The 14937-nt window shown below is 55.8% G+C and overlaps 1 protein-coding gene across 2 annotated transcripts in view; it reads right to left on the bottom strand.

Moving 5' to 3' along the window:
* Positions 1-13530, bottom strand: part of LOC133340553 (uncharacterized) — a 46288-nt gene extending 32758 nt beyond the window's left edge. The window contains exons 1-10 of one of the 2 annotated variants that reach the window (XM_061548853.1): positions 13458-13530; positions 12075-12349; positions 10477-10499; positions 9693-9708; positions 9134-9161; positions 6977-7064; positions 5755-5925; positions 4456-4670; positions 3115-3209; positions 2328-2446 (exon numbers count right to left, since the gene is read on the bottom strand). In XM_061548853.1, coding sequence (XP_061404837.1) covers positions 2328-2446; positions 3115-3209; positions 4456-4670; positions 5755-5925; positions 6977-7064; positions 9134-9161; positions 9693-9708; positions 10477-10499; positions 12075-12126 — 807 coding nt within the window. In that variant the 5' untranslated portion in view covers positions 12127-12349; positions 13458-13530. Of the gene's footprint in view, positions 1-2327; positions 2447-3114; positions 3210-4455; positions 4671-5754; positions 5926-6976; positions 7065-9133; positions 9162-9692; positions 9709-10476; positions 10500-12074; positions 12350-12707; positions 12775-13457 lie in introns of those variants that run through there. The other variant, XM_061548854.1, reaches the window with a different exon arrangement.
* Positions 13531-14937: the final 1407 nt, after the last annotated feature.

Raw genomic sequence — 14937 nt, 5'->3', positions numbered from 1 at the left:
AGAAAGACCCACGGGTTGAGTGCCGCCGTCTTAGGAGGATCGCGGTGACTGGACCCCTTCAGCCCAACACTGACACTGGAACCTACGTCGCGTCATGACGTCACCTTGTCAGCGCGCCGCACAATGCCGGGGCGCGAGGAGCCGCAGGCAAGCGGGGAAAGGCGGCAGCCAGGCAGTGAGCCGGTGCCCGCAAGTACCCCAAGCTCTGCGGTCCCCTATATATTAAGAATGTTTGCGGCCGAGTGTTGACACGCGGGAAGAGACCGGAGCACCCGGGTGGGGGAGGGGGGACAAACGCACGCGTGCGAGGGGGAAACACTTTATCCCGTGCAGACGAGGCGAGGCGGAGTCCACATTTTGTCGTTGTTGTTGTTGTTGTCCTGCCGACTCCCGGGGCGAGCCGGCGTACGACGCCCCACGGGAATGGGATTCTCACGACGATTTGCACGACGATCCACCGACACCCCATCCCCCCTGCTTCGCTGCCTCCACAATGCTGGATGACAGGCCACGTACGCGCATCACGGCCACCACGGGCGTGTTTTGGCAGCGTTGGGGGTGACATTCACGAACACGCGCGTCACGCACCACCCCCCCCCACCGCCCTCTTGGCACCACCTGGGTGGAGACTTCCCTTGCCCGCGGCACAACGCTTTGTGCCGCAACTTGACCTTTCCTCTCCGAACAAACAAGCAAATTGATTAAATAAATATGACACAATTGCTGACATTTGTTTTTTTGTGTATATATATAGAATCACGGTTGCTGAGCACAAGGTGCCAAAGGCCCAAAACGCCCAGTGGCCAGCAACAAGCAGCGCCACCGTAGGTGTAACAGTGAAGAGCGGTAAGCGCGCTGCTCGAGTCGAGCGCAGTGCGGTAATAGCTCGGGGGGTGGGTGGGGGAAGAGACGATGGGAGCGGAATTCCAAACTTCCGAGGGAATTCCAGACGGGAGAGTTGTGACGGGCGGTGTGGTGCAGAGGTCGCAACCGGGTACCCAATACCTGTACCCTACCCGATACCCGGTTACCCGTACCCGGCCGGGTACGGGTACGGGTAGCCGTTTGCGACCCTGGTGCGGCCGGGTACGGGTACGGGTAGGCCGTGAGTCACTGGTGAGTAACTGTTTGTCACTCATTTCCCAACGTCTTGTCTCTTCTCACAATTCAAGTTCCTAGAATCAACCCACCCACGCCTGCAACATGGCTTCATCCCAGAGATTGCAATCAGGTACCTGATACCCGTACCCTACCCGTACCCGGCCGGGTATGGGTAGGGTACGGGTACGGCCGGGTACGGGTACCCATTTGCGACCCTGGTGCGGCCGGGTACGGGTATGGGTAAGGAATCAAAACCGGTTTGCGACCTCTGGTGTGGTGGTGGTGGTGGACGAACACGGTTGAGGCAGTTGAGACGAAACAGTCCGTGCGACTGGCTGGCCGAGCCCCTGCTGACACGGGCGGAAGGGACTAACGACCGTCGCCGACGAGGAACGGCGGCGTCGGTAGCCGCGGCGGCAGGGGAGCGAGCGGCTGCACGTTCGGATCATCGATCGATCACCCGAGACGCCTGTGACGTTGATCGGAACGCCAGCGCGCTCGTGCGGGTTGAGTTGCGGAGTGAAGCGGCGTGCGTGCGAGCGCACGCCGTGTGAATTTGCTCCTCCGCTGTCGCACGCCGCGCGCTCACGCCCTCCCCTCGCTGCGGGCGGAGGCAAAATGCCTTCGAGGTGGAGGTGGCCGGCTGGCTCGAGAGGTCACAGCGCTGAGCTCGCACCGCTCAGAACCCGGGGTTCGAACACCAGGCTCTCGGCCACGTGTGTTCTCAACTGTAACTGAGCCAGCCCCCCCCCCCCCCCCCCACCGCTGAGATAACCTGGGTTTGAATCCAGGTTTCAGCTGCCCAAACCTGGCTGAGTTGTGATGAAGCTGTAGTGAGCTTGTGGCCCCGTTGCTAATGACTGCACACCACAAAAATGCATCGCGTTCAATTTGGTTTTGCATTTTGCCGCAGGGGGCAGGTGAGTGATGAGTTGAGTGGGGCGGCAGGGTTAGGGTCGTGGGGGACAGGTGAGTGGGGCAGCAGGGTTTTGTTCGTGGGGCATGGGTGAGTGGTAGCGGTGAGTGGCAGCGGTGAGTGGCAGCGGTGAGTGGGGCAGCAGGGTTAGGGTCGTGGGGTATCGGTGAGTGGTAGCGGTGAGTGGTAGCGGTGAGTGGTAGCGGTGAATGGTAGCGGTGAGTGGTAGTGGTGAGTGGTAGCGGTGAGTGGTAGTGGTGAGTGGTAGTGGTGAGTGGTAGTGGGTGACGACAGTGGGGGCAGCGCTCACCGGCTGGAACGTGGGCAGCAGGCGGCTCAACTCCGCCAGCTCGGCCTGCTCCCCGAAGAGGCCGAGATAGACGCGCAGAAGCTCCTCGCTGGACACGGCGATGCTGCACCTGGCGGGGACTGACACGGGGTCACACCGGGGTTAAGCAAGGTCACGCCAAGGTCGTGTAAGGTCACAGCGGTTCACACGCGGTGGGGGAGGGGGGGGAGGGGGGGAGGGTCACACGGGGGTTAAACAAGGTCACGCTGATGTCGTGCAAGGTCACAGCGGTTCACACACGGTAGAGGAGCGGGGGAAGGGTCACACCGGGGTTAAGCAAGGTCACGCAGAGGTCGTGCAAGGTCACAGCGGTTCACACACGGTGGAGGAGGGGGGAGGGTCACACCGGGGTTAAGCAAGGTCACGCAGAGGTCGTGCAAGGTCACAGCGGTTCACACACGGTGGGAGTGGTGGGAGGACTGACACGTGGACATGCGGTGTCACGCGGGGAATTGTCGCGGGGTCGTGAGAGGGGTCACCCAAAGGGGCAACGCGGGGTCACGAGGAGGTCACCTGGCGTCACGTACACGTTACGTGTGTGTGTGTTGAACTTCTGTCGCACCGTACGTAGCCAACCGCGCCCGCGTACGAAGTTCTACTCGGGGCGTAGAAGCTCCCGGGGGCGTGGAGCGGAACGTCGTGCCTTGAGGCCGAGCGTCACGCGGCTGCCCCCCGATTCCCCCGCTGAGCTGGGTGGTCATCGGGGTCCCCTGGGCAAAGGGGATCAAGGGGGACCTGCGGTACGAACCCGTGGGCTGGTAGAACTGCAGGCTCATGTTGACCACGGCCCTGCGCACGTCCACGTCCAGGCCGCTGTAGACCTTGCGGCTGAACGCTCCCACTCTGCGGCACAAAGTAGGTGTGCGTGTGTGTGGTGTGTGTGTGCGGTTTGTGTGGTGTGTGTGGTGTGTGCGTGTGTGGTGTGTGTGTGGTGTGTGCGTGTGTGGTGTGTGTGTGTGGTGTGTGTGTGTGGGGTGTGTGTGGTGAGTGTGGTGTGTGTGGTGTGTGCGTGTGTGGTGTGTGTGCGTGTGTGTGGTGTGTGTGTGGTGTGTGTATGTGTGGGCATGTGTGGTGCGTGTGTGTGTGTGGTGTGTGTGTGTGGTGTGTGTGGTGTGTGTGTGTGGGCATGTGTGGTACGTGTGTGTGTGCGGTGTGTGCGTGTGGTGTGTGTGTGGTATGTGTGGTGTGTGTGTGGTGTGTGTGCGTGTGTGTGGATACATCCTTTAATCAATGAGGCCGGTCTTCTAACATACAAGTCCCAAATGGCAACCCCGACTTGTTAATGGGATTATTTGCGACACTGTGTCAGCAGTTGGTGCACAAACAACAAACAACAACAATAACAAAAAACGCAACACGTCTGTCAAATACCTTTGTTGAGAACACTGCGGCCTTGAAAGGAAAAATACATGGTAGGGATATTTTATATATATGTATAGGATTTAGCCCTTAATGTGAATATTGTGCAGCATTCGTGAGATGCAATTTAGCACGAATGACACTAGAAAAATTTTATTTATTACATTAATTTATATAAGGGAATGGATTTGGAGCTCAAAGTGGAGGCTCGTCCACCAGCCATGGCATGAGGAAGCAATTGCAGGGCTGCATCTTTGCCTCATCGATTAGGTCAGGTAAAGTTCCCGCCGTAGGCTAAGAGATGTCAACTCCCTCGCCTGGTACGCAGGAGGTCGTGGGTTCGATCTCGACCCTGACGCCTGCTGCTGTGTATTTGAAGTTTGCGGTGCCTCCCTCACCTCTCTCTCCCCGTGGTCGCGTGGATTTTTCTCCGGGTCCCCCCCCGTATTTCCCTCCACATTTAGAATCAATGTCGCACGTTTCAGGGTATTTGGCCGCTGTACGTTTCCACGCGATAACGCCGCTAATTTCGCGGCGCTATCATTTGCGCTGGCCAGGGTCGCTTCTGAAGAAGAGCTACATAGAGCAGCTTGGTGGGGGGGGGGGGGGGGGGGGGGTAGGTGGGGGCCTTACCCGGTGAAATACACAAACACAAAAAAAACAGTTTGGTAGTCGCTTGTTTTAGTTTAAACACTATAAACAATGGCACGTGTCCAGCCGAGGCCCTCACATGGTGGCAAACTTGTTGCAGCTGACGGCGAGGGGCACCGAGAGGGCCGTGTCCGCGTCGAGGCCGGGCAGGAGCGGCCCCAGTTGGCTCGCGTTGAACCACAGCGCCACGTCGGCGTCGCCGAGGGCCGTCACGTTGACGCGGAGGATGGCCCAGGCGCCCTGCAGGAGGGCCCTGCTCTCCGGGACGCCCAGCCGCAGTAGGCTGTGCACCACCTGAGTGGGAGTGGGTTGGTCGGTGGGCGGTTAGGCGAGAGAAAACTGAAGCACAAAGTGCAGCGCCCCCCCCCCCCTTCACTGCCCCCCCCCCCCAAGTAGGTTCAAGCGGTTGTCGGATTCGTGAATCCATTACGGGCGAATTGAATGTCAGCTCAGATTCAAATTGCAATAAATGTGTAGTGAATGTCACTGTGTGGTGCCGGGCTTACGAAGCCACGGCGGATAATGTGTTGGCATGAAGTGTAGCCCGCTTACTGGACGTAGTACCAGCCCTAGTGGGGCTTGGGTGAGCGCTGGTCAGCACGGAGGCACCGCGTACAGTGTGCGGTGCGGGCTCCCGGTGAGGGAGCAAGAGGGAGCGTCAGCCAGCCAGGGTTACGTTAGGGCATGGTACGCTGGCTGACCTGCCGACACGTGACCGGATGATATTGGAGGGGGGCCACCGGTGGACGGGGGCCGCTGAGCGGTCACGTGGTCTAAAAGAGCTCTTTGGGAGCCTTCGGGAAAGAGCTCGAGAGATCTAGAAGGTGGGCGGGGCGAGGGGCGGAGCCAGCCCCAGCCTAGGCCAATATAACGAGGGCCCCGTGAGGGGCTCGGGGTTCTTCGTGTTGCTGGTGATGAAGATTCACGTCGGGTAAAAGAAGCCTCTAGCCACGCGGTCCTGGACCCAGCTTGTGGTCCGGGCCAGGATAGCGAACCGTGTCTAGTTCTGCCGTAGCGTGGCTAGATGGGCGTTCAACACCCGAGTGTAGGTTGCGTTGTGTTATGTTGGTGAAATATCTCCCAGTGATGATTGGTTACATGACAGATGGAATCAGGACCAGTTGAAATCATCGTCACCGGCGTTGGCCGTGAGCGGGAATCGAACTTGGGTAGCCGGGTTCGTAGGGCAGTGCGCTCACCGCTCCACTCACAGACACGCACACACTCACACCTGCTGGGTGATAAGAATCATCCCCAACCTTTGATTTAAAATACAGAGGGGGGTGGAGTGCGTCTTGAAATCTGGACAATACGCTAGTTATCGGTAGTTATCGTTGCATCGCAGCAACGTTCAGTGACACGCGACGCGGACTCGAACCTCATTATTGAAGCTTTCGAGGAAGTCGGAGAGTGGTCCCAGCGAGTAGCTGGGCTCCTGCGGCTTCAGGCGGGACACGAGCTCCCGCAGGGCGGGGGGCTCCCGCAGGAGGCCGGCGCTCGCCACCACCTTGCCCAGGGTGTCACTGCTCACCTGCGCCAGCACGGAGTCCTGGGGGGGAGTTGGGGGGGGGCACGGGAGGTGGTGGAGGAGGATAGGGACACGGGGAGGAGAGGAGGTGGATAGGGACACGGGGAGGTGGAGAGGGACACGGGGAGGGGGAGATGGACACGGGGAGGAGAGGAGGAGGATAGGGACACGGGGATGTGGAGAGGGACACGGGGAGGGGGACACGGGGGGAGGAGGGGGACACGGGGAGGAGGAGAGGGACACGGGGGGGAGGTGGAGAGGGACACGAGGAGGAAAGGGACACGAGGAGGTGGAGAGGGACACGGGGAGGAGAGGGACACGGGGAGGAGAGGAGGAGGAGGAGAGGGACACGGGGGAGGAGGAGAGGGACACGGGGAGGAGGAGAGGGACACGAGGAGGAATTGGAAAGGGGCAGCAGCTGGGGGTTCAGTGATGTCACAGAAAGAACCGGCTCTGCTGCTCTAAATCGCTCAGCCCCCAGGGTCCCTTGCGCTGCGCGTGGGGACTCCGTGTCCACAGGCGAGCACGAGACGGAATGTTGCGACGGGCCACGTGGTTGCGCGAGATGGATGGTGACGACACCGGGCTGTGAGGGATGGCGATGGTGTGGATGGCACTTTATCCAGCAGTGGATAGCTCTACCTGTCAACCCCTTATCAGTGCCCTACCTTATTACAGACCAAATCAGACCGTATTGGTCACCCCGTGCCTCTTATAAATCTCAACGTCCATCCTACAAAGTCCCATCATCGCAAAGGAGAAATACAACAAAAAAATTTGTTTTTTTTTAAATATTCAACGTCCCTGTACAAGAATACTGGTAAACCGCATGGGTTGATTTAACATGTAGTTGTAGGCTTTCGCGACCAATATCATCCATAATACGTGTTTATGTTTTTTGGGTTAGATCGCGTAAATATCAATGCGTCGTTAAACCCGCCACCTGTAATTTCTATGCATTCATTAATCATCTCCCCCCACCCCCCCGCTATTTACGCGATCTAACCCAAACAACTCCTGCATTCTTACACATGGGTTGCCACGGCAGGGGATAGACCATGGCCACACTCACGGAGAGACAGGCGAACTCCCGTGCCGAGAAGGCCCTGAGCGTTGACACGCTCGGACGCCCCCCGGTGATGAGCGCGCTGAGGCTGCTTCTGGCACACGGACAGCACACACGGCCAGGGTCAGGCCTCGGGGTCAGGGTTAAGGGTTCGAGTTAGGGTCAGTGTTAAGGTTAGCGTGAGGGTTTGAGTTAGGGGAAAGGTGAGTGGCTAGCGTTAGAGTCCGAGTCGTGATCAGGGTCAGAGTTGGGGTCAGAGTTCGGGGTTAGGATTAGGGTTAAGGTTAGGCATTTAGGGTCAGCCTTAGGGTCAAGGTTCAGGTCAAAGTTAACCTTAGGGGTTATATTTCGATTTCAAGCTTTCGTGACTGCAGGGATTCATCTTCTTGGTTATTTCGATAAAGTCACGACAGACCTGTTCTTCACCTGAGGACGGCTGCTTGCGTTGTGGCCGAAACGTCGTGAGAATTATTTTATTATGTTTTATTTGTATTATTTTATTATTTCCATTCTACGTGACTTTACCGAAAGAACCAAGAAGACTTAGGGGTCATGTTCAACAACAGGGTTAAGATCAGACCACGTGCGGTGGTGCACATCTGCGATCAGGCGCGTCGGAGGCAATGGTTGGTGGGTCACAGTCGCTGTCTGTGAAACGCGCCGACCCGCCCGGCAGTAAGGCGGCGTGGGTACCGGAGTCAGAGCCACTTGGATTCCTGAATCCGTCTGTGTGGACCTGTGAGTACTCTCCCCTGGCCGCCCGTGGCGCGGTGTTCTCCAGCCATTCCACGCAGCACGAAACGACAACCCCGTGTCGTGAGAAAAAACTAAATTGGAAACTGCGCCAAGCATCTCAGCGCGAGACCCTCCCGAGAAGCGGTCTTGAGACTCGGTGCGGCTTGCCTGCAATCGATAAACCAGGGCCGGATGAAGGTTCGTGTAGGCCCCAGGCACTTCTGCTTCGTGGGCCTTCAGTGATAACTTCTACAGCTGCCACTGCTGCTGGTCCAATATTACTACCGCCGCTGCCACTCGCAGAGAGCGACATTGGTCGTGTCAGCTGATTCTAGATTTGAAGCTTTCGTGACTGCAAGGATTCATATTCTTAGGTTTTTTCGGTAAAGTCACGTGACTTTACCGAAAAAATCTAAGAATGTGTCAGCTGATCTTTAATTGTTCTTTCGGCCTGCGGCGGAATCAAAGGGGTTCTGTGGTGTGGACTTGGGGGTCATGGGGACAGCATTTGAGTGCTTTGTTGTTTATGAATGCCTAGCGTTGGTAGATAACACAGTTGTATCACTTTCACGGGAAGGACAATAACATGACGAGGTTTGTCGTAATGAGAACACCGTCTTCTCAGAGGTCACTCACAACAGCCCCACCCAGTGGGATTGTCACGAGACGCCACTGCATTCGCTAAAGCTGATTTTTTTTAAAATATAAAACTGTCTCTTGCCCTGCTCTCTATTAACAATGAGATTGTGCGGGGAGGGGGGGGGGCACCATTTGAAGATGTTGTTTGCTGATTTTGCAATAAAATAAATCTCGAAAACGTAATCTCCGGTGTCAATTTCACTCTCACCTTATGAAAAAAAAACATTGACATGACTCTGCCTCTCTGTATATACACAGTGCCTATTCTTGCTATATATAAATACATCTTTTTTTTGTTATTCAAGAAGATATCCTGGTAAAAACTAATTGTTATCATACAAATCAACAAAAAACATGGTCACATTTTTTTCGTAGTCCCTAAGCACAATGCTGACTGTACCTACTGGATATTACGACCTTGAGATAAAAAAAACTAATTACAAAGTTACTATGACTGCGTTTAGCGTGGAGTAGTGGGCGCAATGGTTCACACACTGCACTATGGACCTGGTGACCAGAGTTATATTCCAGGCCACGGCTAACATCACGTGGCAATCTTGATTTGAAGCTTTTGTGACTGCAGGAATCCATACTCATGTGGCAAGTGCTGTCATTAAATCTGAATCTGGCATGTTACCCCATCGCACCCAACCCGCACTGACCGGCGTGGTGAAGTATGGTCAAACATCATGTTATTATAATTATTCTAAGTAAGGATGCTGTATATAAATGATGATGATGATCACGTGTCGTGAGATGTGTGATGATGCTGGTCTCTGCGTCACTCACGTGTCCACAGCGGTGCAGTTGAACACACCTGGGGGGCAAGGGGCGGGGTGGAGGTTGTGAAACACGAGGGGGGAGGGGGGTGGAGTTGTCAACTGCGTTCTGTGCTCTTAACGAATAGCACAGATGCCGAGCCAGGGCGCATTCCACATTCCCACGGCGGGGCCCAGTCTGTCTACGCATTTCTAATCAACACAATGTATCCATCCACTTCCCTGCACCACGCGTTATCAGCGATGGAGGAGATGACGCTTGCAATCGATGATGATGAAGAATAGAATGATGGTGTCGATGTTAACTATAATGATGACGATTGTTATAACGATGGCTATGACGATGGTTATTAGACGATGATGCGAATGGTCGCCGATGTATTTTATACAACGATGATGACGACGACGAGGAAGATTATGATTGTTTGGGAGCCCCCCCGTTGTCTGACTCAAGGAGTAAAATGATCCCGTGTCAGAGTAAAGTTCGTGGTGTGGACGAGAGAGGAGAAGGCTGTGTTTGAATGAAGGCCGTGGTGAGCGAGCGGTGGTGAGGAGGACGGGTCACTCACCCGTACTGGGCTGAGACTTGGGCCACACCGACACAGACAGGGAGAGAGGGAGACATCAACCAGAGCAGCGGTTAGAGGGGGGGGGGCACTGCCTGTGTATCCGAGTCTCATCAGCAGTCTCTCATCACCACCACCACCACCACTTTCCCATCAACACCTTCCCATCACCATCACCGCCACCATTACCAACCCTCCACCATCACCTTCCTATAACCATAACCACCACCATCACCACCACCATCACCACCTGCCCATCACCACCTTCCCATCACCACCATCACCAACCATCCACCACGACCATCACCCACCATCTATCTACCAACACCTTCCCATCACCCATCATCATGCCATCACTGGGCTATGCACGTAAGCATTTTAGCATTGCACAGCCTCCTTGCCAAGCAACGGCTGGATGAAGACCGCCTCCCTACGCTGTGTCCGTCGGTCATGGGGGGGGGGGGGGTGCTGGTTTTTGACCATACTTCACCGCGGTGGTCATTGCGGGTTTATGAAGGCGAGGGGAGAGATAGGGTAGGGGGGTGGTGATTCCGCATGCAGATGTCACTCACCACTGATGGCAAGCCGTGGCTGGAATTGGAACTTAGGGCGGCACGTTCAGAGCGCCCTCATTCCACATGCAACATCGTGCCAGCGTTCCACGTTTACTCGGCAGCGCGCTAACCGCTGCGCCACCGGTCCCTGACCCCCATCGATTACTCTTATTCTTGCCATTACATTTACACCCGCACCACGTGCACAGGTGTAAGGCGAAGCGGTTCCTTACCTGGCCACGCACGAATATTGTCCCTGAACGGGATAAAGACAAAGACACCCGGTTAGCCCTGGACTGCCGGGGAGGGGAGAGTGGCTCAAGCGTCGTCTAAGCAATGCATGACGCTCGTGCGAACGGAGTTATGTGGCCGGCGTAACACCAGCGCCCGGCCGCCTTTGTCTCCCCAGTGCCGATGCAAAAATAAAACACGAATTTATATTTGCCGCTGATTTCATAGCGCATTGAACTCCGTCACCCGCACCACCACCGGACACATGAACAACAGCAGAGTCAGCGTGCGTCGACTGACCGAGATGACTGACAGATGCACCAGCTGTGACCCCCACTGAGATGACTGACTGATGCACCAGCTGTGACCCCCACCGAGATGACTGACAGAGGCACCAGCTGTGACCCCCACCGATATGACTGACAGATGCACCAGCTGTGACCCCCACCGAGATGACTGACAGAGGCACCAGCTGTGACCCCACTGAGATGACTGACTGATGCACCAGCTGTGACCCCCACCGAGATGACTGACTGATGCACCAGCTGTGACCCCCACTGAGATGACTGACAGAGGCACCAGCTGTGACCCCCACTGAGATGACTGACTGATGCACCAGCTGTGACCCCCACCGAGATGACTGACTGATGCACCAGCTGTGACCCCCACTGAGATGACTGACAGAGGCACCAGCTGTGATCCCCACCGAGATGACTGACAGATGCACCAGCTGTGACCCCCACCGAGATGACTGACAGAGGCACCAGCTGTGACCCCCACCGAGATGACTGACAGATGCACCAGCTGTGACCCCCACCGAGATGACTGACAGAGGCACCAGCTGTGACCCCCACCGAGATGACTCACAGAGGCACCAGCTGTGACCCCCACCGAGATGACTGGCTGATGCACCAGCTGTGTCCCCCACCGAGATGACTGACAGAGACACCAGCTGTGACCCCCACCGAGATGACTCACAGAGGCACCAGTTGTGACCCCCACCGAGATGACTGACAGAGGCACCAGCTGTGACCCCCACCGAGATGACTGACTGATGCACCAGCTGTGACCCCCACCGAGATGACTGACTGATGCACCAGCTGTGACCCCCACCGAGATGACTTACAGAGACACCAGCTGTGCCAACAGACACACGCAAAGACAAAGATTCCCCACCCCGATAGCCTGAACAGACTGTCGGGACCAGCGCTGTTAGCGAGCGCCTATTAAGGTCGCACGGCGCACGTGTCAGGAGGTGATGCGGCCGAGACCGCGCAACTCCCGAAAGTCCGGGGTCCTCAGTGCTGCTGTCCACAGCCCACTGTGGGATGTGCCTATTTTAGGCTGAGTATACCTAGGGGAGCCTCGGGCCATGATCATACGGATATAGCAATTGCCATCGGTAAGGATGAAAAGCATGATGGCCTATGGTCTTCATCTTCTTGGTTCTTTCGGTAAAGTCACGTAGAAGGGAAGTAATAAAGTAATAAAAATAAAACATAATAAAATAATTCTCACACGGAGACAGCTGTAGACAGCTGTAGAGCCCAGGTCTCACACGGAGACAGCTGTGGAGGTGTACGGAGACCCTGGTCCTCACCTGGAGAAGGAAGCAGCAGCAACAGGAGCAGCGGCGCGAGACGCAGCCCCATCGTTCCCCTTCGCGAGACGACGCCGACGAATTGACGGTCCGATTGGCGCACCAAAGGCCAACCTCGCCCGGTCACTGCTCAGGCGATGTCCCCTCCGCGTGGCTCGCTCGGCACCCCATGGCAAACGGCCGTGACCGGCTCTTGATCGAGTCGGGTCAGTGGTGCGATGGGGGGAGAGTTCCTTGATTCCAATTTGATGAGCGGCACGAGCTGCCCCGAGTTTCTAAGTCCGTGCAACAACAAGAAGAAAAAAATACAAAGATCTCCCGTGTAGCCTGTAACAGACTGCTGGGGGCAAGTGTTGTTAGCGAGCACCTATAAAGGCCGGCACGGCACACGAGGGGGTGTGGGTGGCCAGCACCACGCCCGGCCGCCTTCGTCTCCCCAGTGGCGATGTTTACACACTGCACCAGGTACTCATTTGAGGCTGAATCGACCTACACACACACACAGACAAAGACCCCCCGTATAGCCTTAACAGACTGTAGGGGCAAGTGCTGTTAGCGAGCACACACACACACAAAAACGCACCACACAATGACTCCCCCCCCCCCCCAAATCGAACTCCACCAACCGCTCACCCAGCCAGCGACCACACGAGCGAGCCGGTGATGAAGACGCGACGGGGAAATGCAGAGAGCCCCCACCCTCTCCTCCCCCCGCCCCCCTCTCCTCCCCCCCCCTCTCCTCCCCCCGCCCCCCCTCTCTTCCCTCCCCCCGCCCCCCGAGGAGAGTCGCTCGCCCACTCGAGGTTCGCGACGCGAGCAAAAATCTGGTCGGTGCGCGAGGCGAGGAAATAAATAATGAAACGGGGTTAGAAAATGTGCACCGGACGCCCCTGGGGAAGGAGTGGTGGGGCCGGGGAGGTAGGGGGGAGGGGAAGAGAGGGGTGGGGAGGGAGGAGATGAAGGGAGGGAAGGGGGGTTCTTGGGGGAGTAGACCAGCTCTCACCTGTGGACAGGTGTAGAGGTGGAGGGAGATGCTCTCACCTGGGGACAGGTGTAGAGGTGGAGAGACCAGCTCTCACCTGTGGACAGGTGTAGAGGTGGAGGAAGATGCTCCCACCTGGGGACAGGTGTAGAGGTGGAGGGAGACGCTCCCACCCGTTGACAGGTGTAGAGGTGGAGGGAGACGCTCTCACCTGGGGACAGGTGTAGAGGTGTGGAGACCAGCTCTCACCTGGGGACAGGTGTAGAGATGGAGGGAGACGCTCTCACCTGGGGACAGGTGTAGAGGTGTGGAGACCAGCTCTCACCTGGGGACAGGTGTAGAGATGGAGGGAGACGCTCTCACCTGGGGACAGGTGTAGAGGTGGAGGGAGATGCTCTCACCTGGGGACAGGTGTAGAGGTGGAGAGTCATGCAACTCAGCTGGAGTCAGGCCTCTCCACCTGAATCCAGGTGCGAACAGGTGCGAAGCCCTTCGCCTCAAGCGACATCACGTGGTGTGAGGATATTCAGACGCCCTGCTGGGTGACACCACGTTCTACTGCACAGGATTGTCAGCATTGCCGTCATAGCTACTCGGGGTGTGACGACGTCATTGTCAAAAGCAGTTGGGAACAAAATCTGAAAAGGCCGGGAGGTGCTTGCAATCACAGGGACAGGAAGAGGCACACGCGCTAGGGAGAGGCGTCACGCTGACTACATCATCATCGTCGTCGTCGTCATCATCGACGATCATCACAATCAGTGATGATCAATCCACCGCGGGATGAAGGCGTTCGCCGAGAACGTCGTCATCTCTGATGGGGCTTTGCGTCGGTGGCAGTCGACCTGGATCCTGCGCACGAGATTACTCCATCGCATCCGTCTCTCAAGACGCGCCTCGCTCTTTGGCTTCCACTCCATCGCTGTCCATCACCATTCCTGACCGTCATTGATCCCTTTTGGCCACGTGGCCACGTTTATCGACGACCGTAACTGTCTGTCACGTGCGATTTGTTCTCCCCAGGTTAGCGCGTAGCAGGCTTTCGCGCCCAATATTATTCATAATAAAGGTTTTGTTTTAATAGTAGGTTTTTACCCTTTTAACTGGTACAAAACTGACACCTTTATTCAAGGCATCATGTTTGCAATGACCACAACACAAGTAGTCAAAAAAGCAAACAAAAAGAAGCAACTCTGATAAGGATGATAATATGCACTGTCCTTGAAGTTGATTGGCCCACACCCGAGACGGCTTTCTTTAGAGCCTAGTCCCCATTGGTGTAGGGCCAGATGACACCAGAAGGCGTACAACTCAAACACAGTGCAATATCAGAGTATTGAGAGCTCGGGGTAAGCATTTACACTATGAGATCTCTTTTACCAGTGGCAAAATATAATAGTAGGTTTTTACCCTTTTAACTGGTACAAAACTGACACCTTTATTCAAGGCATCATGTTTGCAATGACCACAACACAAGTAGTCAAAAAAGCAAACAAAAAGAAGCAACTCTGATAAGGATGATAATATGCACTGTCCTTGAAGTTGATTGGCCCACACCCGAGACGGCTTTCTTCAGAGCCTAGTCCCCATTGGTGTAGGGCCAGATGACACCAGAAGGCGTACAACTCAAACACAGTGCAATATCAGAGTATTGAGAGCTCGGGGTAAGCATTTACACTATGAGATCTCTTTTACCAGTGGCAAAATATAATAGTAGGTTTTTACCCTTTTAACTGGTACAAAACTGACACCTTTATTCAAGGCATCATGTTTGCAATGACCACAACACAAGTAGTCAAAAAAGCAAACAAAAAGAAGCAACTCTGATAAGGATGATAATATGCACTGTCCTTGAAGTTGATTGGCCCACACCCGAGACGG

Source organism: Lethenteron reissneri, chromosome 10, assembly GCF_015708825.2.
Source record: "Lethenteron reissneri isolate LAM-NWPU_2019-01 chromosome 10, ASM1570882v1, whole genome shotgun sequence".
NCBI classification, from domain to species: Eukaryota; Metazoa; Chordata; class Hyperoartia; order Petromyzontiformes; family Petromyzontidae; genus Lethenteron; species Lethenteron reissneri.
Note: the sequence above shows the minus strand (reverse complement) of the source record. Positions and strands in the feature narration are given on the sequence as shown.